The following is a 25,131-nucleotide window of genomic DNA, read 5'->3' as shown; positions in this document are numbered from 1 at the left end:
ATAGCTGAAATTTCACAAATCCAATGCCCGCAATACACCTCATGATATATATAAGCCATGTTCCAACTTTCGCAATGCTGCCACGACAAAAAGGATGCGTATAAACTCATTACCACCTGTCGAATCAACAAATCATGGAGTCTCTCCTCCTGACAAGGACCATTACCTCATTCTGAGCTGAATAACGATATTTGCTCTTTAATATACTTTATATAGATCTGATAGCACTGATTTCAGGTCCAATAATCTCGTCTCACCCAGTACAAGCTGCTCAAGCAATAAGCCACCTTAAATACTGACCAAGATCTCATATGACGCCATCAATGCGCCGACAAGCCACAACTTGAATATGACATATATAGAGGAACGAACTCTGGAAAAAGAACTACCCAGCCCACGTAACGAATAAAATGGTCGAACAGACGCTATGAGCCTTTCTCAGAGAATGAGAAACAAAACACACAAGAATAGATATAGGGCACCGTACTCAACATGTCACTGTTGTGACGTGCAACCCGATCCACACATGGTACCCTTGCGGCATACAACCCGATCCAAACAACATACCTGTGGCGGCATGCCACCCGATCAACACATAACAATAAATAAGGAAATATTCATCAACCCAAAATGCTTATACCTACGAAATGCCCGAATAACGACCACAAGCACGCCAAGTGCATAAATATAACCCTGGGGAGATGGATAGTGCCATATGCTACAAAACCCAAGCACGACTATGGTGCAATAAATGACCTGCATCTCGAGAGTCATCCTGCTCATATAACACCACAAGCTACACGGGATCACAACACATGTGCGAATAATCAAGACGTCTCATAACCCACATGGCACAATAGAGTATTACATGGTATAGCTGACGATGGGAATACATCTAATGCCCGAAGACTCCTCCACAAGCAATGTTATGTCGAACGAATATATCTGAACTGATGTAGAGTACACATTCACATTAGACCCGCCAACGGACCCCAAGCCAATTCCGATCATCCCATACTGGGCCAAAAACCTTTCAAGGATCCACAATGGCTCTATTCATGACACACATGAGAAGCCATCCCAATCTGGAACAAACTCCCACAGTCTACAACAAAAGGAATAGAGCATCTTCCAGGCATAAACTCTCACATTAATGATAGTACCATAATCTCCATGCTTGGTTTCCATCTTTAATAATCAAGTTACTAATATGTCACACTTATACAATGTTTCCCGTGGGATACGCTCCCACAACCTTCCACATGAGGTAGAAAAGTCTGCACCTCCGCACCACCAACCGTACTAATTCTGTAAAGCAAACTAAGAGTCTGCAAATCAATACACAAAGCCTCTTCCACAGGACATCGTTCTCAGGTGAGACTAAAGAAAATGCTATCTTACTCTAAACATCTGAATTCTTCCCTGCTCATCCGAGCTCGTGACATTCTTGTCAACACCGAACCGCAACCTTGATCCTCAACTTCCAATTCCCATGCCGCTCACTACATCTATCGCGCCGCTATGCGAGAGTACAAGAATTCATCATAACCCCTGAACTACTAGTAGAATAAATACTTCACTGGCTAGAATTCCTTTCACTCAACTCATTTCAGAAGAAACATTGCAACACGCAACTGAATTCCCATAATCGCAGAAAATACAAACCTCGAGTCATGGTCTAAGCCGTCATAACTCTTCCAGGATCCATTTACACATAACAAGGCCATTAGAATCAAATACCTCCCAAATCAATCAAATTATGGTGTCTGTCAAGCCCACACGTACAACCACCAACCACCTGTATAACATAATGCGACGAAGGAACTGATCATTGTCACAATCATGCTGATTCAAACCACTACCAATCGACCCAACTTCCTCTAATTTACTCTTGACCTACCTTAGAAATAATAATAGCTCCATTCAAAAACATAACGAAATTCGATCAACACTCATCCCGAGTGACCCAAATCACGAGTTCACATTATCTCAATACCCATTGCAAAAACTCGATCATACACTTTAAAACCACTAAAGGACCCAAAATCCTTATACACTGCGCTTACATCCTTGAACCCATTAGAACCACTATTGGGAGTCATACACTTTGACATGGTCTCAAGTATAATCAAACTCCAACGCTCTGTTAGCACATAAACACCTAAAGAAGCAACCAGATGTATTCTTTTCCTTGCACATCACATCCACAAGAAACATAAACTCTGAGTCTTCCCAAAACTTGCACATGAATCGATAAGGTGAAATATAGTACACATTCATCAAGTTCTTTACTCGAATTACCCCTGATGTTTTCTTTTCTTAGTCATAATTAATCCACCAATACATCGATAACCAGAAACCGCACAAGCAGACAACCACGCGATCCAATCGTAGGCAGAGGGCTCCCCCACTTAGCTTTAAGCTACAATCACATAAACCTAGAGCACACAAATATTCCTCTTTCTCAATTACCATGATCTCGCACCGTTAACCCGCCACATTTCTCGTAATCTCTTGTTAAACTTCTCATGAATATTCCAAATTATCAGCCACGATCGCATATTTGACCTTCCGTCGGGTAGTAAGTAGAACTCCTCGTAGAAACTTTATCAAAAGTCACGCAACCGCTAACCTGCCCACAGGAGATAGCCCACGTGTGGAATTCCATACCGACCTCTGCTTTTCATACTTGACCTGCTAGCAATTCAACCACCGCGAGACACCTCCCACCATGTCCTTCCTCATCCTTCGCTACCCAAATGTTGCATCAAATCAAAATCCATCTCCGTAGCACCTGAACTAATAAATTGCTACCAACTATAAGCTTCCTCGAAGATCATCTCTCTCGAGCAATGAGCATTCAAAACACCGATTCGATTCTGAAACTGTTACACACCGCCATCTCTGACAACCGCTTCTTAGACACTATTTCACCACACCCTGCCCCGAAGGCAAATCAAAGAAGACCATAACACCGATGAACCTTAATGCATTCAAACAAGGATGACGACACCGCATCACAAATGAAAATTCCACCACGCTCGAAAATATCAAGTCTCGTTACTCCATCAACCAAAGCATGAACATCCATAGTCCGGTTGCCTTTCCTCTATTGGAATTAAATGTTGAACCTCCAAATCATGCACTGAGAAATCCTCATTTCAAGTCATTCACTACCTCGACACATAAACAATCACCCTACCATTACACCAACACCGTGCGATAACAACGCATGAACATCATAACAATCTAAGCATAGCCTCAAAACCATCGGAAATATAGATACTAAGCTGAAACAACAGAACATCCTTCCATAAAGAGACGATAATAGCCTGTTCGAATACGCAGGGAAAATCATCCGACACCATGTGTGCAGTACCACTACAACTCCTCGATGCCCAAGTGATAACAAGCGCTCTATGTCGCGTACGATTAAGTAGGAAGAAAATGAAGGCATAAGACTCAAAAAATCAAATCGCACGATGAGGAATCAAGAAAGAAATTCTCTTAACAACCCTGTAGCCTCTCGAAGATAAGTACAGACGTCTCTGTACCGATCCGCAAGACTCTACTAGACTTGCTCATGACTCGTGAGACCTAAGTGAACCTAACGCTCTGATACCAAGCTGTCACGACCCAAAATCCACTATAGGTCGTGATGGTGCCTAACGCCGCCGTCAGGAAATCCAACGGTGATCGATCAACTTAATTACTCATTTTGATTACTTTAAAATCATAATTCCCATTAAAAAGTAGTGTAAAATCTAGCACTCATAGAAAACCCGTGATTTTATTTTCCAATTTATGTATAAGGTATAAATTACAAGGTAAAATGATGATAACTACGCAAACTACAATAATGAACACCCAGTAGGTACTCCCAAAACCCGGTGTCACAAGTGCATGAGCATCAACTAGAAAAATATAATAAAAATACAACATTTGTTTGGAATACAAGTTAGATAGGAGAAAATAAATAACTCTGATGGAGACTCTGTATGCTGCGGATCATAACATGGAATGTAACTCACGGTAAATTCCCCGCAATAGTTGTGCCTTTGCACCCAAAAGACCACTAGACATATATGTACCTGCACAATAAGTGCAGTAAGTGCAACATGAGTACGTAAATCAATGCGTACCTAGTAAGTATCTTGCCTAACCTCGGAGAAGTAGTGACGAGGGGTCGACATCGATACTTACTAGTGGTCCAATAAATCAAATACAGTAGGAAGTAAACAAATGTGAGGCAGAGTAAATAAACGAAATAAACAAGCATAAATACGTGGTACAAATCCTCCTCTCAACAATAAACTCAAGATCTCAGTTAGCAGTTACCTCCTCAACCGGAGTATATGTATAAAAGGGACCTCACCAGACATGCCATCACAGTTCAAATCAGGAAAACTCATAGATACACTGGCTTCTTGTCAAATATTACACACAATTCCATAAGAGTATTTTATAGAAATGTCGAGGCGTACGACCCGATCTTATCATAATGTGCGCACTGCCGAGGGTCGAATGACACGAACCATAGATACATCTGTTACATTGCCGAGGCGAACGGCCCGCTCCCATGAGAGAGTGATACATAATCCTGCCGAGATGAACGGCCCGCTCCCATGAGAGTGTGATAGATAATCTTGCCGAGGCCAATGGCCCGATCCTATCATAATGTGCGCACTGCCGAGGGTCTAACATCACGAACCATAGATGCATCTATTATACTGCCGAGGCGAATAACCCGCTCCCATGAGAGTGTGATACATAATCCTTTCGAGGCAAACTATCTGATCCCATCATAATGTGCACACTACCGAGGGTCGAACGACCCGAACCGTAGATGCATCTATTATACTGCTGAGGCGAATGACCTGATCCCATTAGAATAAGAAGCTTTAACGGGTCCTTGACCCCATTCACGAATAAACGTGTGAGTTACGAACTTTAAGGAAGCTTTTCGATGAAAACGCACAATGCGAAAGAAATTCGTAAGGGGAGCACAATTATTCCGCGGCTAAATCAAGTAGCGCATCAAATCTCTACAATAGCAAGTCTAACACCCTACGCAAGTCTAGTCTCAAGTCGTAACGTAAAATAAGGGAATTAAACGAGCAAATATAACTCCAATAGTACAATTATAGCATGGCATGAACTTAAGCCTACCCGAACATAACATGAATCTAGCTACGTACGGACTCTCGTCACCTCGTGCGTACGTAGCCTCAGCAACAAGTAGCACATAACAAATACATCACCTAGGGGTAGCTTCCCCCTCACAAGGTTAGATAGGAGGCTTACCTCTCTCCGAAGTTCCATAACTGGCTCCAACATCTCTTTAACACCTCAAACCGATGGCCATCATTCCAAAACTAGTCAAACAATATGCAAACTAATCAAAATATACCCCAATACGTATAATTTAACAATTTATAATGATCCCCAACTCCGCTAAAAAAGACAACAAAGTCAACCCTCAAGCCCATGTGCCCGGATTCTGAAAATGTTTGAAGATAAACTTTACCCATAACATTACCAACTCAAATATCTAATTTATTCTTAATTCCATTTCCAAAATCATGGTCAAAATAAAAAATTATCAATTTTAGAATTCCTACTAAAATCCCATAATTTTTCCTAAAGTTTCCTCCTTAAATCCACATATAAACCATACATTTAGCTCACAACAAGTGGGAAATTACTTATCTTGTGTTGCATGATGAAAACCCCTAAAAAGTTGCCCAAAAACCGAGCTCCAAAATCCCAATCGAAAATAACAAAATGACCAAGTTCGATACCTTATGTTCTGTTCAGCTTCGCTTCTGCGAACAGAATCTTCACATCTGCGACGTCGCTTCTGCGACCAAAAATGCGCGTCTACGAAGTCCACTGGTCAGCAGCCCTATCGCACCTGCGGACTCCTTCCCGCTTCTGCGCAACCGCAGGTGTGGAGCCATAGTCACCTCTGCGCTCCAGCTCGCTTATGCGACCACTTTGTCATTTCTGCGAGGCTGCAGAAGCGTTCCGTTTTCGGTTTCTACGAAACCTTACCCAGCCAGCCTTCCTCGCTTCTGCGAGGTCGTTTTTGCGATAAAGCTTCCGCAGAAGCGGTTGCACAAGCAACCTGTTTTTCCAGTTTTTCCTTAAGTCCAAAATTCGTTCCGTTAACCATCCAGAATCCACCCGAGGCCCCCGAAACCTTGACCAAATATACCAACGCGTCCCAAAACAAATTACGAACTTAGTCGAGGCCTAAAATCACGCCAAACAACATCGAAACTATGAATCGGCGATTGATATCCTTCTTTAAACTTTCAAACTTCCAAACATAGACGAACAAGTCTGAACCATATCAAAACATTCCGGAATAATGCCAAACTTTGCGTGCAAGTCACAAATCTCAATAAGAAACTATTTGAAGGCTCGAAACGTTAAACGAAAATTGATAACACCAAAGTCGACTTCAAATCAAACTTAAGAAATTCTTAAACTTTCAAAATGTTAGTTTTCCATAATAAGCGCTGAAATGTTACCGGGCCACCCGATACTCAATCCGAACATATGCCCAAGTCCGAAATCATCATATGAACCTATTGGAATCTTCAAATCTCAATTCCGAGGTCGTTTACTCAAAAGGCAAGCCTTAGTCAATTCTTCCAACTTAAAGCTTCCAGAATTAGAAATTTCTCTCCAAATCAACTCCGAACTTCCCGAAATTCATTTCCGACCACACGTACAAGTCATAATACCTGAAGTGAAGCTACTCAAAGCCTCAAACCGACAAACGATGTGCTAGAGCTCAAAACGAATGGTCGGGTCGTTACACCCCATTTAACTTGTACGCACTTTTTTTTTTAAAAGTTTAACTGATACCCAATATTTAGCTAACTTCAGATACTGCTTTGTTCTCTATTGTTGCTTCTTATCCGTTGATGCTTCCTCTCTGCCTGCTTCTTTGTCGCTGCTTCTTCTCTGGCATTGCTTTTTTTCTTCCTTTTCTTAGAACTGAGATTCAAACTTTGAGTTAGTACTTGTAGACTGTAGTGGAGAAATTGTAAGCCACCATTGTTGAACCTAGAGAAAGCTTGCTCGATAATGACCTCGCTGAAACCGATAAAATAACCTCTTGAGAGATAGAGGAACTTCATATTCAATTCTGATGTTGCATTGAAGAGATAGAAGAACTTCAGATCCCGATTCTGAAGTTGCATTGAAGATATAAAAGAACTTCAGATCTGATTATAAAGTTGCATTGAAGATATAAACGAACTTCAGATCTGGTTATAAAGTTGTATTGAGGAGATATATAATAGCTTCAAATCTGATTCCGAAATCCTAAATTTATAACTTCAAATGCGAATTCGGAAGTGATCAGATGCTAATTTTGAAGTGTGTTTCAAAGTGGGTAAAGTTTTGCATAAATTTATGCAATGTGGGTATGACTTCAATGGTGGCCCCAAAATCAGGTATGTGTATACTTCCCCCAAATAAAACTCGTCATGGACGTGCGTTGCAGCACACCTGGGGCCTAGGGCGCGCAGAGACTCCGGTGAGTTTGCCTTCACTGCACTCTGAAGCTACACTCTTTGTCAGATATTGCATTGGCGCGCAACACTCAGCACTCTCCAGTGCTTGTTTTTCCTAATCACAAGCCTTTAAATGTGGTATTCTTTGCATGAATCCTCCGAGTGATTCTCCAAACATCTTCTAGCCAAATATTGAAGATCATGCATTCGTTGGACACTTTTGGACTTGAAGCGTCTCAATGGTCCACTAGATAATTGAAGATTATCCACAATGTTCTCCGCTTTGCTCAGACTATCCATGATCATATCATAATTGAATGCAACATGTTGGCTTGTTGATGAGTATGAATAGAGATGACAAAACACAACACTCTTAACAAAAAATACAGACCAATCAACTCATCATTAAAAGATGGCACATTATAACTCAATTATTACAGTGGTTTCTTGTAAACTGCCATAATTCTGAGACGTATATAATATAAAACCCTTCATCAAATGACAGCCAGCCGCAGCCAGAAAGTAAAGTTATTACATTTGAATATTTGATAAGCAGAATGATTAGCTTCGTGGATAAGATAAAAACTAATCTTTCAGCAGTAAGTATTTTAAATAGAAACCGTTATAAAACTGCAACGTTTCTTTCTCTCTCTGTATGATAATGCTCTCAATTTACGAAGACAGAAATCCAGCTAGCACTGCCATCTCTTGAGCTTTCAACTTTATCATTTTGGGATATCAATCCTCAGATCGAGCCCAAGGTCCATTCCGTTGTATGCAATGGGAGAATACATCCATAGATCATCAGAGCTCAAAAGCTGCTTGCAGATGCCCCAACAAAAAAGCACGACATTAAGATCCATCACTTGATTCCAAAGTGAGAAGTAATTAGTCTTAGTACCTTTAGTTGATTTGCTAGCTACGCCATCATATAACGAGTTTATTTTGTGCATTGACAATGCAAAATTTTTAAAAACCTATCAGGTCAAGGTGACGTATACAAGTAACTGTTTCTAGCAAATCTAATTTGGTAAAATAAAAAGTAAAGTAAATGACCTTCTATATACTTGCTAAAAATCTTTAGATAGTCCGCATATATAAGTTAAATAATCCCACCAATATTTTATAGGTTAGTTTTCTGCCACCACCTCACTAAGTTATTTCTTTATTACCACTCTTGTCCACACAAAATGATAAGATTTTCAAGCTATACTTGCCGTTCTCTCTTTCTTTTGCTATCTCCGTGTGCCATGCTCATGCAATAGTTTCATCTTGTTTAAGCCTAATGCATTTTAACACTTAGCAAAGGGAAAATAAATCTTGCCTTGATTTGGAGTTGCAAAAATTTGACATACTGGACAGCCTCTTCAAGCATGGTGCTAATATCAACCTGTCATCAAATATTTTGCTTTTTTAGGTGCCATTCTCTCAGCAGATAACATGGTCACTAATATATGCAGTTTCACCTACGTTCACTTACCTTCGTTCCATTAGGGATGAGAGTCTGCAAGGTCCTCAATCTCTCATTAATTCTCTCTCTTCTTTTCTGTAGAAGGAAAAGAAAGAATCCTTTAGACATATATATACTAGCAGATCTGGAGATCAAACAACGTAACTGACCGTATGCTACTCTGCTAACAATACTCCTTTCATTTTATTTTAAGAGAGTTTGACTGCACACGGAGTCTAAGGAAAAAGAAAGACTTTATAACAAGCCCAAAGTACCCTTAGAAGTAAGAACATATGGGTTTAAACATGTCACACCATTCTTGTGGAGCATGTCATTTAAGCTACTAAAATAAAAAGAAAGTTCAAAAAGTTTCAAATATATAAAGGTGTGCTTTTTAAGAAGTTCAAAATGGAAGGAGTGTCATATAAACTGAACTGAGGAAAGGCAGATAGATACCCTTGCATACAAGCTCTGGGGGTCAGTTGCTGAACCCCTGCTGGCTCTGGTTTTCCGGGTTAACATGTGAGAAACATTAGATTCATCTTCTGAGCAGCAACTGATCGTAGAGTTCTGCCTCTGAAGCACAACCTTATTTTTCCCATCCATCTCACCACTCTTTAGATCCTTCTCCAGCTTTGCGCTTCTCTTGTTCTTCGGGACCTATGTCATAGAATCATGAGACAGGAACTACAAGATGAAGCACCATATCTACCATTCTGAAATAGGTTGACAATTATGTTCTATTAAATCAGATAGAAAGGTTTCAAAGTTCATGAATGATACTTACATGCCCAAGCCCATGCAGCCGTGATCTTTTCTTAGAGCTTTCTGATGGACTATCCATTTTGTCTTCCGAAAATTGTTCATAATCTGTTCTTCCTAGCTGCAAGCCTTTTCCATTGAGAGCCGCTTCAGGCAAGTTTTCATCAAACTCCATGCTGTCATTGCTCACATCTTGGTTAAGGAAGTCATCAGCTTCACTTGGATTATTAGTATCCACCAGACCATGTTCCATTGTTATTGAACTATCATTTCTCATCAAGATAGGCCGAGAATGACTTGAATAGTAATTTTCATGACTCGGAGGGGAAAAAAGAAGGCTACTACCATCAGTATACATACTATTGTTAGTGTCATTTGAAGAATACACAGAAACTTCTCTTGCTCCTCCCATGTTCATGTTTGATTCATGACCAGTCCAATATGCGGGGGAGACTCCAAAGTTAGAACTACATGGTAGTTCGTTTGGAAGTGAACAGTTACCAAGTAACTGTGCCATAAAATCAGCCTCGTCAGCTAAACACATTCCGCTGAAGGAGCTCCATTCCCCTGATATTGACGCCACAGGCTCCATACTGTTATTACAACTAGAGCCTGAAGGAAATACTGCTATATGAAGGAGTTGTGCTATTTAACTGCTTTATAATGGGGAAGCTCAATTTCTTGGAAAAAGTAGGAGATAGAGGCGCATATTTATACCAGAACAAATAAAAGGGAATGTCAGGATGGATTGACTTTGGTTGGTATATCAATATATAAATCCTAGGACTCAGCAACCAAGAATATTTAATAAGCAGAATATGCCCCAACCTTTTAAAATAGTACTAGTAATATTTTTTTGTGGAAAATGGGCCAAGTACAACTAAGATAGACTTGGTTAAACTTCAACCAGTTAAGGACAAAATGATGCAACCCTTCAGAGGGTGTATAGAAACACTAGATCTAATTAATTAGGTAAACCCTGGCTCACAATGACTAGAGTTTATATACCAATCATTGGGAAAAGGATTAAGTATTATCAGTACTATCAACTGTCCAAACGTATAATTAGGAAAAGGTGGAAGTGATATGGGAAAGGAGATTGAGCATCTTACCTGGAGAACGTGGGGGTCTTTTTCAATACATTAAAAAGCAATGTAAAATAAAACAAATTAAAAATAGCATATACCTGGGAAATATATCAATCATGGTCGTGAGTTTGACAATCTAAAAAGAAAAAGTGTTCAAATTTACTCTTCACTAATTAACAGTTAGATTTGAAGCAGGGGCAGATCCAGGATTTAAACCCTATGGGTTCAATTTTTAAAAATTTTAGTATTGAACCCATTATATTTTTAAAGTTATGGGTTCATGTCTACTATTTTTGTAATTTTAATAATTTTTTACATATAAATTTTTACTCCGTATCAAAAGTTATGTGTTCAATTGAACTCGCTGAGTATATGCTACATCCGCCCCTGATTAGAAGTTGTCACAAATATTACACTTGCCATTACCCAAAATATCATCCCTAAGCTTGCAAAGGCCATAAGAAGCCAGTTCAGGATCCCTCTACTTAGGCATTAACACAGACAATTCTCAACACCGGCGCACTACCAACCCGATTGGAGAAAAATGGACTTGCCGTTGCCGGAGCTCCATTACATGGACAGATTTTTAAGATAAAATAATGAAATGAATACCAGTGTGTCCAGCGGTCATTGGGTGGCAGAGAGAGCTCAGTCGGAACTGGATCGGGCGATTTTTCTGGCTCCAGTTCGCCAGTCCGGTTGGTATCTTTGAGCATTATGCCGCCGGTGAACAAAGCAAAGCTCAAGACCCTAATTTTCAAAGGTTATTAGAAAGGATGCTACGATAATTTCTCTATATCTTTGAGCATTTCGCCGTCGGTCTGTGTCGTGGCAATTATTCGAAGAAATTGATTAGTTTAATAGCTATGGTAATTTCTGTGTATGCCGTTATCCTTTACTCCAACCTTTACCTTAACCCTAATTTTCAAATGCAAAATTACAACAGGTAAATTGGATGAACATGAGAGGATAAATGGGTAAAATGAGTTTTATAGCATGTTTCATACGTGGAGGCAATTATCAGCTTCAGCGTGAATACAGTAATTAGCAATTTGGAGCCCCATTATTAAAAGGAAAAAGAAATTAGTTGAAGGACAAATTTGAACATTTTCATCTTGCCAAGAGTAATATAATAGTTGATATTCCCGCTACACCCAGTTTTAAGCCTTATTTATTTTTTTAAGATTAAGACATGTTGTGAATACACATCTAAATATCAAGATGTATATAAAAGATTAAGATATTTGAATTTGAATACACATTTGAATATTAAGATGTGTCTTAAGATCTACTTGAAGCCTCTAGTTAAGGATGGAGAGATCCTAGCCATCTCACCATAATCTTAGTGGTGAATCATACTCAAATATCTCTCAAAATTATAGTGAAAGTTAACTCTATCATGTTTGTCAACACATTAAAGTTTTTGTACGTTTTAAACCAAAACTTCGTTATCTATGTATAGACCAAAGTATATAAATTCCATTTTAGTCGAGACCTTCATGATCGTGACATTGTGATATTTCCCCTTATACAATTGTTAATATTTTCATGATTGATTCTCACGCTTTGACATATCTCAATTGATTTTGATTCATCATGAGCTTACAAATTCTTCTAATCCTTGGAAGGAAAAAAACCAATTAACTTATAATAATAATAATAGTAACTTCTCAAGCTAAACTTACATGTACATGACATCCACCTACATTTGCCACAACTTTTCAATCCGATCATACATTTGTGATCTAGAGTTCAACAGGAATTTACTCTTTCCAATCAAACGTTGGAAAACTCATCAACACAATCAATTTGAAGAATAAGCAACAGGATATAACTTTGTGTGTGTTATTTGACTTGACAAAGTTTATTCATGTTCCTCCCACGAACAGTCTCTAAGTAGGGGGGCGATCAAGTATATACGCTCGGATATTCCGACATTATTCTTTCTCTAAATAGAAAATGTATATCCTTTCTTAAACAAGGTAATAAAATATTAGAAAAATGAGTGTGTTCGTTGCACAAACAATAATTAAGTCCTTGGATTATAAAATTCAAAGTCTGACATAATTCATTTATATTAAGCTGAAAACCAGAATACCAATACCCCCCCCAAAAAAAATACTTGAGCTTATAGACCAACTCTAGAAGAAGAAAAAAAAACTAACCAGAAGATGCTAATGTTGTCTAAATCTACGAAACGAAAGTAAATCAACTAAGACTGCTAGGGGAAATTCCATTCTAGATTTGTGACCTCTGCTCTGATAGTTTGAGTTCTGTGTTTGTGCTGACATAGACAAAGCACCCTCCCTTCCACGCGAAAATAAAGTTCTTCAACGAATTATATTCTGAAATAGTAATTAGTGCTATATTTGCAGGATTTAGACATTTCATTATTGTTCGCAAAATGACGCTTTATCCACCCATTAATTTATTTTTTATCTATATTAAATATGGGTCAAATAGTATATTTTATCCATTTTTGTGTTATCCCCGCCAGTTTGCCACCCCTACCCCTAAGTACAACCTTTCTAATTACATGCCCTCACATTATGGCCCCTCATAATCAGGAAAGAATCGAACATAGAATTAAGAATATATATGCCCTTTTTGTTTTAACCTCCATTTTCTGTTTTGATCCCAGAACATTTGCAGCTCAATGTTGAAGTTTTGTAATTGCATATTGTCCGAATGATAACTACGAATTGCATATTTTCTTATTCTTTTTTTGAGAACACAGCTAAATGATTTTTACAATATTTCCTTATCTTATGGATCCTCTTTGCCAGCATGCAAGTCACGATATATTGATCTACTTTGTGAATGTAGTGTATAAAATTGGTTTGAGATAATCGGAACACTGAACACACTACATAATCGGAACACTGAACACAAGCCATAAACTTTTGAACCAATAACCTTCTGAACCCACAAATTCTATAAACTTCTGAACCGCTAAACTTTCGAACCCGTAAACTCTATAATTTCTAAACTCGCAAACTTACAAACACATAAACCTCCGAACTCATAACTTGAGAACTCGTAAAATTTCGAACCTGTAAAATGAAAAATGAAAAAACTAGAACTGAAAATATAAAAAAAAATTGCCGCGGGAAGGGTTGAGGAAAAACGGAAAAAACAAAAATAAAAATATTTTAAAAAAAATAAAAGTAAAAAAATAATAATTTGTTTTGCGGGGGGCACCGGGAGTCTGGGGCGCCGGAAAATGTTTTCCGTCGTACCAAACACACCCTAGAAGTCAAACATTTTAGACCTTGTTGTCTGGTATAATGGTGATTTATTCATCTAATAGCTTATAATGTAGGATCGTAGTGTTGTTGTTGTTATTGATTTTACTCTTGCTTGTGTACATAATAATGAAAAGAATAAGTTTGTGAATCTTCATCTTAGCTTGGACCTCATTGCGTGCAACTTTTTTGCTTTTTGATGAGTATCAGACAGATCACAATAATTTTCACAAATAATATATAGAATCGATCAGCTCATCATTAAAAATAACAAACTATAAATCAATTAATTACAGTGATTTCTTGTAAACTGTCAGAGTTCAGAGTTGTATACAAAATAATCGACATAACGAGAAATTGGTAAAACTCTTCAGCAGGTTGAGTTCCAGAAAGGAACTTATTACATTTGAATAATTGATCAACAGAATGGTTAGTTGTCGTGGATAAGATAATAACCGGTCTAAAAAGCAGTAAGTATTAATTATAGGCACCATTACAAAATTGCAATGTTTCTTCATGCCCTATATGATAACGCTCTCAATCTTCATCATTTTGGAATGCCAATCCTCAGATCGAGCCCAAGGTCCATTCCGTTGTACGCAATGGGAGCATACATCCATAGATCATCAGAGCTCAAAAGCTGCAGATACCCAAACAAAAGGCACGGCATTAAGATCTATCTCTTGATCTCAATGTGAGAAGCACATCGATCTCAATGAAAGAAGCCAGCTATGCCATTATTTAACAGCGAGTTTAACTTCTGTCTATAATAAGTCTAATTTGGTAATCTAAAAAATAAAGTAAATAACATCATATAACCAGTTGCTCAACAGCGTTGGCCCATGGGTGGGCTAACTGAATCCCATAAGTTTTTCATATATATATATATGTGTGTGTGCATGTCTTGATTGTTGGAACTTCATTAAAGATGAAAAGCTTCTAGCATCGTGTGAAGGGGGTTCTAAAATGTTTTAGGTCTATTGTTTGACTCTTAACGGTGACTTTTTAGCATTCTTTGAAGCCTCTTATGTGTGTGTATACATATAATTAAGCTAAATAATCAAGTATTCTATACATTGGTTTAATTTATTCCCACCCTCACTAAGTTATTTCTTTAATACCACTCATGTCCACATAAAATGATGAGACTTTCACACTATAGTTGCTTTTCTCTCTTTCTTTGGCTATCTCCGCTCGAACAAGCTAGTGTATGTTCACATTAGATCAGTATTTCATCTTGTTTAATTCCTAATGCATTGTAATAATTAATTTGTGAAGGGAAAATAAATCTTACCTTGATTTGGAGTTGCAAAAATTTGACATAGAGGACAGCCTCTTCAAGCATAGTACTAATGTCAACCTGTCATCAAATATTTTGCTTTTTTAGGTGCCCATTCTCTCAGCAGATAACATGATCACTAATACAGTTTCACTGACATTCACTTACCTTAGTTCCGTTAGGGATGAGACTCTGCAAGGTCTTCAATTTCTCATTAATTCTCTCTCTTCTTTTCTGTAAGAATTAGGGAAAGAAAGATTCTTAGATATGCTAGCAGATCTAGAAATGACGCAACTGACTGCACACCTATCTAATACAAATACTCCCTCCATTTAACTCTAGAGATGGAGTCTGTGAAAAAAGAAAGACTTTATAACTTACCCTCTTAGAACTTGGTCTTAATTATGTCATAACATTCTTATGGATATAATTGCATGTCATTTACGGTAAATTAAAAACTTTAAACTTAAAATATTTCAAAATATATAAATTTATCCTTTTCTAAACGGGGAGTGCCACATAAACTGGAATATCGGAAGTCATAGGCAGTTACATACCCTGGCGTACAAGCTCTGGGGGTCAGTTGCTGAACCCCTGCTGGCTCTGGTTTTTCGGGTCAATTCATGAGAAACATTAACAGAATCATCTTCTGAGCAGCAACTGATCATAGAGTTCTGCCTCTGAAGCACTACCTTGTTTATCCCACCCTTCTCAAGCTTTGCGCTTCTCTTGTTCTTCGGGACCTACAACAGAAAAGTGAGATCATGAGGGAACCACAAAAACGTAGATAGGTCTCAAAGTTCAACGACACTTACATGCCCAGGCCCATGCAACCGGCATCTTTTCTTGGAGCTCTCTGATGAACTATCCATTTTATCTTCAGGAAATTGTTCATAATTATCTCTTCTTCCAAGCTGCAAACCATTTCCAATATCAAGAACAGCTTCAGGCATGTTTTCATTGTACTCCATGCTGTCATTGCTCACATCTCGGTTAAGGAAATCATCCGCTTCAATTGGATTGATTTGACCTTCTACAACACCATATTCCGTTGTTATTGAACTATCATTTCTCATCAAGATAGGCCGAGAATGACTTGAGTAGTAACTTTCATGACTCCGAGGAGGAAAACAAGAACCACTATACACACTATTGTTAGTGTCATTTGAAGAATAAAATGGAACTTCTCCCATGTTCATGGTTGATTCATGACCAGTCCAATAAGTGGAGGAGACTCCAAAGTTAGAACTACATGGTAGTTCATTTGGAAGTGAACAATTACCAAGTAACTGTGCCATAAAATCAGCCTCCTCAATTAAACACATTCCACTGAAGGAGCTCCATTCCCCTGATATTGACGCCACAGGCTCCATACTGTTATTACAACTAGAGCCTGAGGGAAATGGAGGAGTTCTGCTATATGAAGGAGTTGTGCTATTTAACTGCTTTATAATGGAGAAGCTCAATATGTGGGAGATAGAGGCACATATATTTATACCAATACAAATACACGGGAATGATAGGATGGATTGACTTTGGTTGGTATATCAATATAAAATATTCAAGGACTCAGCAACCAAGAATATTTAATAAGCAGAATATGCCCCGTACCTCTTTTTAAATAGTAGTAATTAATATTTTTTGTCCAAAATGGGCCAAGTACAACTAAGACAGACTTTGTTCAACCAGTTATGACCTAAACGATGCAACCCTTCATGGGGTATATAAAAACACAACATCTGATTAGGAAACTCTGAGAATGACTAGAGTATATATATCTATCAATCATTAAGAAAATGATTTAAGTATTACTCAGTTACTATCAATTGTCGAAACTTATCATTAGGAAAAGGTGGAAGTGAAATCGAAGAATCATACCTTGGAGAACGTGGGGGTCTTTTTCAGTACATTAAAGACCAATATAAAATAAAACCAACGAAATATCATACACATCATGGTGGTCTGTTGACATTTACTCTTCAAGTATTAAATAATGCTTAACTTTATCCTCTGTTAAAGTTGTAACAAATGTCGTTACTCAGAGGGTGGCATCTTATAATCTGCTGAAAAGGGACTGGGCATAGAACCAGATCCCTCATAGCTAAACTTTAAATAAAAGATTGGATTTGATAGAGGGACTCCCTCGATTTACAATTAAATATACAATAGTATGCAGTTATCTTTTACTCCAACCCTAACCTTAACCCTAATTTTCAACTGCAAATCAGCATGGAAAAATTAACCCGGGTTTTAAATTGTAAATCAGAATGGATAGAATGGAGGAAGAAGAGGAAAGGAGGAAATGAAGAAGGGGGAAGGAAAGCGTAAATTAGATGCAAAGAAGGTAAATACTTGCTTGTACCCTGTTTACATCAAATCAACAAATTTAATTTTAACAATTAATTTAATCTTATCGATTAAAAATAAATATCAATTAATCATTACAAAATGATATATATATCTATACACGTGCGTTGCACGTAAATAATGACACGTAATGATTTAAATATTTATTTATATGAACAGAAAAATTTAATTAATAAGAAAAATTTTATGTATAATAATACAACAATCATCTAAATGCCGAAAATTATTATTACATTAGCATAATACATGAATTTAAAATAAAAAGACATCACCAAAACTAACACAAATGATCAATTTTGTCATGTTAGTTAGATAATTATATATTATAGTTAAAAAGTATTTAATGTGGTAATATCTTAACAAACACTTCTTTGTGGACAATATTTTTGTGTGTATGTTTCCTCTCAATGCATTGGTTGCTCTGCCTTAACCAGAACTCTTGTTGTCGATCTTGATATCCCTCTTGAAAGTGCAACATACAGTTGTTCGTGCAAAAAAACATATTGCGGTAAATATAGTCCAATATTTAGGATGTTTGTCCTTGTGCGTTATTTATTATATTTGCAAGACATAAACATACTAAAAATTATTTTCACACAAATTTAAAAGGATATTCCTTAGTTTCGGAAGACGAAAGTTGAATCCAAGGATAATAATATACTTAGAAGCACATTGACCAGTATCATAATTTTGCATATGTGACATTATTGTCAAAACTTCTATATACCATTTGTGTGTTATTACATAAGCTATTCGGTGTGTTTACGTTTTTCAGTTGCATGATGGACATATTTTTCTTCAAAATCAACCTATATACAATGGAAGATCAACTTAGTCTATTATATATACGGTGACATTAACATACAGAAGAAATAATAAACTTGACAACAAACATGTATGGTAGAAGGTCGTTTGGTATTAAATTATTTAAATATTCTTCTTGGTAGTAATTATTGGTATCATTTTCTGCTGAGTCAAAAACATAAAAATATTTTATTTTTACTATAAAATTTTGCAATCAACCTTTTATCTAGTTGATCAACATATTCATTTCTGCTAGCTAATTAAGATGTCTTTTTAATTCTATCATGCGATTTGCACAAATTACGTTTTAATCTAATGATAAAAATATTTCTCTTATTAAATGCACTACTATTACCATTAGGATTTATAACCAAGTATTCAGGAAGAACCAAATCATCTTTTATTGGATGCTCTTATTCGTTTCCGGCACGAATCAGGAAGACACTGAATACTAGATCTGTTCTTACTTTATATTTCTTGTCAGTTGAATCCTTTTCATTTGAGGCTAGAAGTATAACTTTGGCAGGCTAGCTTTTACAATCTCTGCTTTTGTCGATTTTAGAACTACTGGTTGTACTTGACATAAATTACCTCCCAAACCATTAATATTTCACCAAACGGTTCATTAATATCCAATATTTATCTAGAACTCCGTTTGACACTTAGCCATAAGTGCTTCATCCCATATTATCAATTTTATTTTCCTTATAAATTTAGCATCATTGCTCTGCTTTGATATATTTGTGACGGTTATTTAAGTTATTTGAAGAGGTATATCAAATCTAAAGTGGGTGACCTCACAATAAAATCGTTGTTGGTACACCACTTGCTATTATTACTAACAGTGTCATGCCTCTTAATATGATATTTGCAAGTAATGCATGACATAGAAATATTATTTTGATTCCGCCAGAGGCATCTACAAAGAATAATCCCATTATAGCAGAGTCGACTTTTTATAATAAAGTCTTGAAAGCTTATTCTTGTTTAGGATTTAGTTTTGACTGTGCTTCCTCAGACACTTATAAAGCATTTTAATTCTTAATAATATATTAACCTTTTTACTTTGTGTTCTAACACTCTTTTTATGGAATATATTTATATACCCTAAGATGTTTTTTTAACTTGAATAAGAATTTTACTCATGTGATGAATTTAAAAAATAATTGAATTGGATTCTCTTGCTAAATAATTAATTAAAAGATTTAATTATTTGATTTAACATAAAAAAAAAATAATTTATTCTATGTTGATTCAAATCTTAATATTAGTTTATCTCTTGTTTTGAATATTTAATTATAATTATAATTTTATCTACCATAAATTTTATTTTTAAAGAGTAAAAGATTGATATGATATTTCACTTTTAGATCTTTATGTCTGTAGAATCATTAGTGGTATTGACTCTTACCAACCATTTTTTTTCTCTTTCTCACATATTTAGTAGCCGTTTGGACATAAGAATTGTAAAATTTGAAAAATGGTGAAAAACAATTTCAAGTGAAAATGGTATTTAAAATTTAGAGTTGTGTTTGGACATAAATTTCAGTTTGGGCTGTTTCTGAAGTTTTGTGAGTGATTTGAGTGAAAATTTTGAAAAACAGCTTTTTGGAGTTTTTTAAATTTTTGAAAATTTTGAAAATGCATGTTCAAGTGAAAATTGAAAATTTTATGAACAAACGCTGATTTCGAAAAAAAGTGAACTTTTTTTGGAAAAAACTTCCATCAAATTTTATGTCCAAACAGGCTTTTATATTCTTAAATATTTTCTTAATTGTCATTTAATAATTGGGTATTTTTTAATATTACACGAAAAATTAATTAAAAAATATTATTTGAGAAGGAAAATAGTTCAAATATAATATAAAAATATATTATCATGGGGGTATGTTTTTCTCAATGTCAACTCTTTATGCAGTCTATTTAATATTACTTTTATTTTTTTGGTATTGGACATTATGGAATGGTAATGTATTGCCAATACGGAGGATTCTGAAGAAATTGATTTTATTAAACCTTCCTACATATTTTTAATAAGAATTTAATAGATAAATTTTATTAATTTTAAAATCTTAAATATTAAAAATTAGCATAGAAGATATTGTAGTCAAAAAAATATGTTATTGCAGTTATGCCATTTCCCTATGAGTTCTTTCGTTTAATATTTTAGGGCTATTTTGATATATTATCATTGTATTTATGCTTTTATAATAATATAGGCTCTCTTTTTTCTAAATGGATTTGTACAATATAATACATTCTCAAATTAAATTAGTAATAGGACATTATAATACGTTTTTAAATTATATTAGTAATAGAAATTTTTAAGAAGTATATCGTAAAAGTAATAGGATTACATGATTAAAGATATTTACTAGTTTAATTTTATATGAATTAGACAGGCGGAAAGTAATTATACTAATAGGATTCCTAAAGGTAATCATGTAGGATTCCTAACGTGTAGTATTATGTCCTAAAACTAATAGGATTATAAGGCTAATATCTAGAATTCCAGTTATGTCCTTTTATTATGAGTTATTATGCTTAATATTATAAGGTTATTTTTGTAAACCGACACTGTATTCATGCTTTTATAATAATAATAATATATATATATATAAGCAAGCTGAAATTTAATAAGTTCTGTTGTACGTTACAAAATTTGTATGAGTTGTTAAGAAGGGAGTCCGAGATAAATTCTTTCTGATATATTAAATGATCGCATAAGAAAGTGACGTGTGGAGTCGAAGGCAGAGGATAGGTGAAACCGAAGGAAATTATTTCGTTTGTTACCGAAAAGAATGATACTCATAAAGATAAAATAAATGTCTGCCACCCGATAGCCCTGCTGTTGTGCCCGAAAGCCCTGCTCTTGGAACTATGTTTTTTTTGCTATTTCGTCTCCATTTCAAGGCTAAGTATTGCATATTTATATAATTCGTCTATTATTTCAGGATCAAATTAATTCACTTGTCTAGAAACCACGTATAAATTCAACTGTACCATTTTAGGGGTAAACAGTTTGGCGCCCATCGTGGGGCCTAGACAGTTGTGTAATTAAGTTAGTCCTTGCCTCTTTTACTAACGTGTTTTGATTATTTGTTCTTAGAAAAAAATCACAGAAAATGCCAAATAATTGTGTTAACAACACACACAATCTTGAGGCCCAAGGAAACCATCCTCAGCACAAGGATTTAGTCAGTGATACCCGCAGTGACGGGAACGATGCCATACCGGTCCACGATAGGCAGTACCTGTGACATGTTCGGGAGGCGACTCCTGATGATGTTGAAGAGGAGCGTATCGTTGAGGCGGTAAGGGTCTTGCAAGAACAACAAGAGGTCATTCTAGGCCATGTAACACGTCGGGATAATGTTATGATAGAACTAAAGCACTCATTATCAGGTGCTTCCAATAATGCGAACGGACGAGGTCCAGTCCCTCCCGGTGCTCCCGCAAATCAAACAATGTAGAGGGTCGACAACAACACCCCGAGGAGCGAGGTCGGCTTAGATGGGGCAGGGGGAGCGGATCCGGCCACAACAACGAGAGCGATCCTTTCAAAAATGAACTCATACAGTTTATGAGTGAAGTGAATGCCCACATGGACCAAATCCCCGGTGCAACACCGGTGTTGAAAGGATCAGACTCAAAGAAGTACACTTAATTGTCGTACAAACCGAGCGCGACACCAGAATTGATCCCGAAGCGATTTAAAATACTCGACGTGCCGAAATGTGATGGGACTTCGGACCCTCATGAGCATATTACCACCTATACGACGGCGGGGAAGGGGAACAATTTAGTCCCCCATGAGATCGAATCAGTTTTGCTGAAAAAATTCGGAGAGACTCTCACGAGGATGTTGCCCGAGCATTCCATAGATTCCTTTGAGATGCTCGTGGATTTTTTTGTTAAGGCCCATGCCAGGGCCAGAAAGGTACAGCCTTAGAAGCAGACATATTCATAACTGCACAAGGAGAGTCCGAGTTCCTGCACGAATTCGTAACCCGGTTCCAGAAGGAAAGGATGTTGCTCCGGCTGTTCTGGATGAATGGGCGGCTGAAGCATTCACGAACGGTTTGAATAAGAGAAGTTCTTATGCTTTCCGAAAATTGAAGGAATGCTTTCTCGAGTTCCAAGCGACGACTTGGGCGGATGTTCATAACCGGTACGAGTCAAATATAAGGATTGAGGAGGATCAGCTCGGCTTTTCGGCGTCAGCTAAGGGTTGAGAGAAGAATAAAGAGAAATCAAAAGATGATTTTGACACAAATAGACGGTTTTCGAGGGGCCGGTTGTTTCCTTATGAACGGGCCGAACGACGGGGCAGAGGTTTCCGGTCAGCAGAAAGGTTCATTAGCGATAGAAGAATTGATCGCTACTGAAACAACAGATCATTACAGGACAAGGAAACGTCTGGTTCTCGAGATCTTTCCTACCTAAAACTATCAGAATACAAATTCAACGTCCGTGTAATAGAGTTGGCATCGACTATGAGGAACATCAAATAAGCACGGTTCCCGAAGCCGATAAGATCCAATCCCAGCCAAAGGTACCCTAATTTGTGGTGCGAATACCACGGGACGAACGACTACCGGACTGGGGACTGACTGCCAACATCTGCGTGAAGAGGTGGCGACACTACTGAAAAATGGCCATCTCGGGGAATTGTTAAGTGACCGGGCCAAAAATAATTACGGTCGCAACCGTGATAACACGGAGCCCTCAAAACCAGGAGAAGATCCCCCGCGTCAGACGGTCAACATGAATTTTGGGGGGAACGAGATTAATGGGGTTACCTTCTCGGCAACAAAAAAGACGAAGGTATCAGTAACCCACAGCAAGAGGCTTCGGGAAATCGCTGAAGACGACATCACTTTCACGGAGGAAGATGCAAACGGATTGTTGCTACCGCACAACGACGCATTAATAATTTCTTTAAATGTATTAGATTTTAAAATCAAATATGTTCTGGTGAATCCAGGGAATTTGGCAAATATTATACAATTGAGGGTATTAGAACAAGACAAACTTACCGGAAGCATCATTCTAGCCACAAAACTCCTCACCGCGTTCAACCTTGCAAGCGTGACAACCCGAGGAGAGATCCTGCTACCCACAAATAATGAAGGGGTGATGAAGACGACCCTTTTTAAGGTTGTGGATGGTGATATGGGCTACAACATTATCCTGGGAAGACCGTGGTTGCACGAGATGAAAACTGTACCATCGACATACCATCATTTGCTGAAATTTCCAACTCTTGAGGGGATTAAACAGATTAAAGGCGATCAACCGGACGCAAGGGAGATGAATGAGATTTCGGTCTCCAGTAGCAAAGGGAAGAAACATGCGGAATAGCAATTATAGGAACCGGAGCCTGCTCCCGAATCAAGTGAAGTCAACCAGGGGGAAGATGCGTCGGAATCTTATCACGTGCCAAGATATTTCTAGGTACCAGAAGAGACGGACACAACAAAGTCCACAATGGAAGAGCTTGAGCAAGTCACATTGTTTGAAAAGTTCTTTGAGAGGAAATTCCACTTGGGGGCAGGACTGCACCCCGAGCTCAGGTCTGGATTTATTGAATTTCTTAAATTTATTGCCGATTGTTTTGCGTGGTCGCATGCGGATATGATAGGTACCCTGACGGAAGTGGCCATACACAAGCTAAGCTTGGATCCCAACATCCCTTCGGTAAGACAAAAGAAATGTCCTATTGTCGAGGCCAGAAATAAATTGTCAAAGAAGAGGTAACTCGCCTACTTGATATCGGTTCGATCCGAGAGGTAAAGTATTCGTACTGGCTAGCAAACGTAGTAGTATTTTCTAATAAGAACAATAAATTTTGCATGTGCATAGACTATAAAGACTGGAATAAGGCGTGCCCAAAGGACTCGTTCCCATTGCCAAACAATGATCAAATGAATGATGCAACGACCTGGCAACAGTTAATAAGTTTCCTCGATGCTTATTCCGGGTACAACCAAATTAAGATGAACCCGGAGGATCAGGAAAAAACTTCGTTCATAAAGAATTTCGGCACATATTGCTATAATGTGATGCCCTTCGGGCTAAAGAACGCCGGAGCCACTTATGAGCAGCTCGTAAACAAGATGTTTGAAAAATAGATAGGGAAAACCATGGAAGTTTATATAGGCGATGTGCTTGTTAAGTATTTGAATGCAGGTGATCATCTTAAGCACTTGGAAGAAAATTTTGACATCCTAAAGAAGTATAACATGAAGCTTAACCTCGAGAAGTGCGCATTCGGGGTCAGTTCCGGTAAGCTCTTAGGATTTCTGGTGTCACAAAGGGGAATTGAGGTAAACCCCAATAAAATCAAAGCCATTGAAGACATTCCGGACCAGCTATCAAGCGTAAAAGAGGTTCAAAGGCTCACAGGGAGATTGGCCACTTTGAGCAGGTTCATTTCCCGGTCATCAGAGAAATGCCACAGTTTCTTTGCGCTACTCAAAAAGAAGAACAACTTCGAATGGACCCCGAAATGCCAGCAGGCTTTGAGGGATTTGAAAAGGTACTTGTCTAGATCTCCGTTGCTATCAAAGCCGGAGGAAGGTGAAAAATTATTAATCTACCTAGC

At 37.4% G+C, this 25,131-nt stretch overlaps 3 protein-coding genes across 4 annotated transcripts; 1 reads left to right on the top strand and 2 right to left on the bottom strand.

The window, feature by feature from the left end:
• Nucleotides 1-7,972: 7,972 nt before the first annotated feature.
• Nucleotides 7,973-12,023, bottom strand: LOC104097235 (transcription factor bHLH139-like). Its single transcript, XM_009603778.4, has 5 exons — nt 9,767-12,023; nt 9,436-9,639; nt 9,010-9,075; nt 8,854-8,919; nt 7,973-8,347 (listed from the first exon to the last, which is right to left on the bottom strand). Exons 1-5 carry the CDS (start codon nt 10,331-10,333, stop codon nt 8,255-8,257), a joined length of 996 nt encoding a protein of 331 aa, XP_009602073.1. The 5' UTR covers nt 10,334-12,023; the 3' UTR covers nt 7,973-8,254.
• A 2,312-nt stretch (nt 12,024-14,335) lies between these two features.
• LOC104097236 (transcription factor bHLH84-like) lies at nt 14,336-17,689 on the bottom strand. Of its 2 annotated transcripts, XM_033656417.2 has the most exons (6): nt 17,232-17,685; nt 16,169-16,383; nt 15,911-16,096; nt 15,522-15,587; nt 15,369-15,434; nt 14,336-14,714 (listed from the first exon to the last, which is right to left on the bottom strand). In XM_033656417.2, exons 2-6 carry the CDS (start codon nt 16,322-16,324, stop codon nt 14,622-14,624), a joined length of 567 nt encoding a protein of 188 aa, XP_033512308.1. In that variant the 5' UTR covers nt 16,325-16,383; nt 17,232-17,685; the 3' UTR covers nt 14,336-14,621. The 2 variants fall into 2 exon arrangements, with proteins under 2 accessions (XP_033512308.1, XP_009602075.1); XM_009603780.3 differs by having other exon boundaries at nt 16,169-17,689.
• Nucleotides 17,690-23,291: 5,602 nt separating this feature from the next.
• On the top strand, nt 23,292-23,888 carry LOC138901645 (uncharacterized). The gene has a single exon (XM_070189424.1). The coding sequence runs from the start codon at nt 23,292-23,294 to the stop codon at nt 23,886-23,888; it is 597 nt and encodes a 198-aa protein (XP_070045525.1).
• Nucleotides 23,889-25,131: the final 1,243 nt, after the last annotated feature.

This window comes from Nicotiana tomentosiformis, chromosome 11 (assembly GCF_000390325.3).
Source record: "Nicotiana tomentosiformis chromosome 11, ASM39032v3, whole genome shotgun sequence".
NCBI classification, from domain to species: domain Eukaryota; kingdom Viridiplantae; phylum Streptophyta; class Magnoliopsida; order Solanales; family Solanaceae; genus Nicotiana; species Nicotiana tomentosiformis.
The sequence above is the reverse complement of the archived record's forward strand: the minus strand, read 5'-3'. Positions and strand labels throughout refer to the sequence as shown.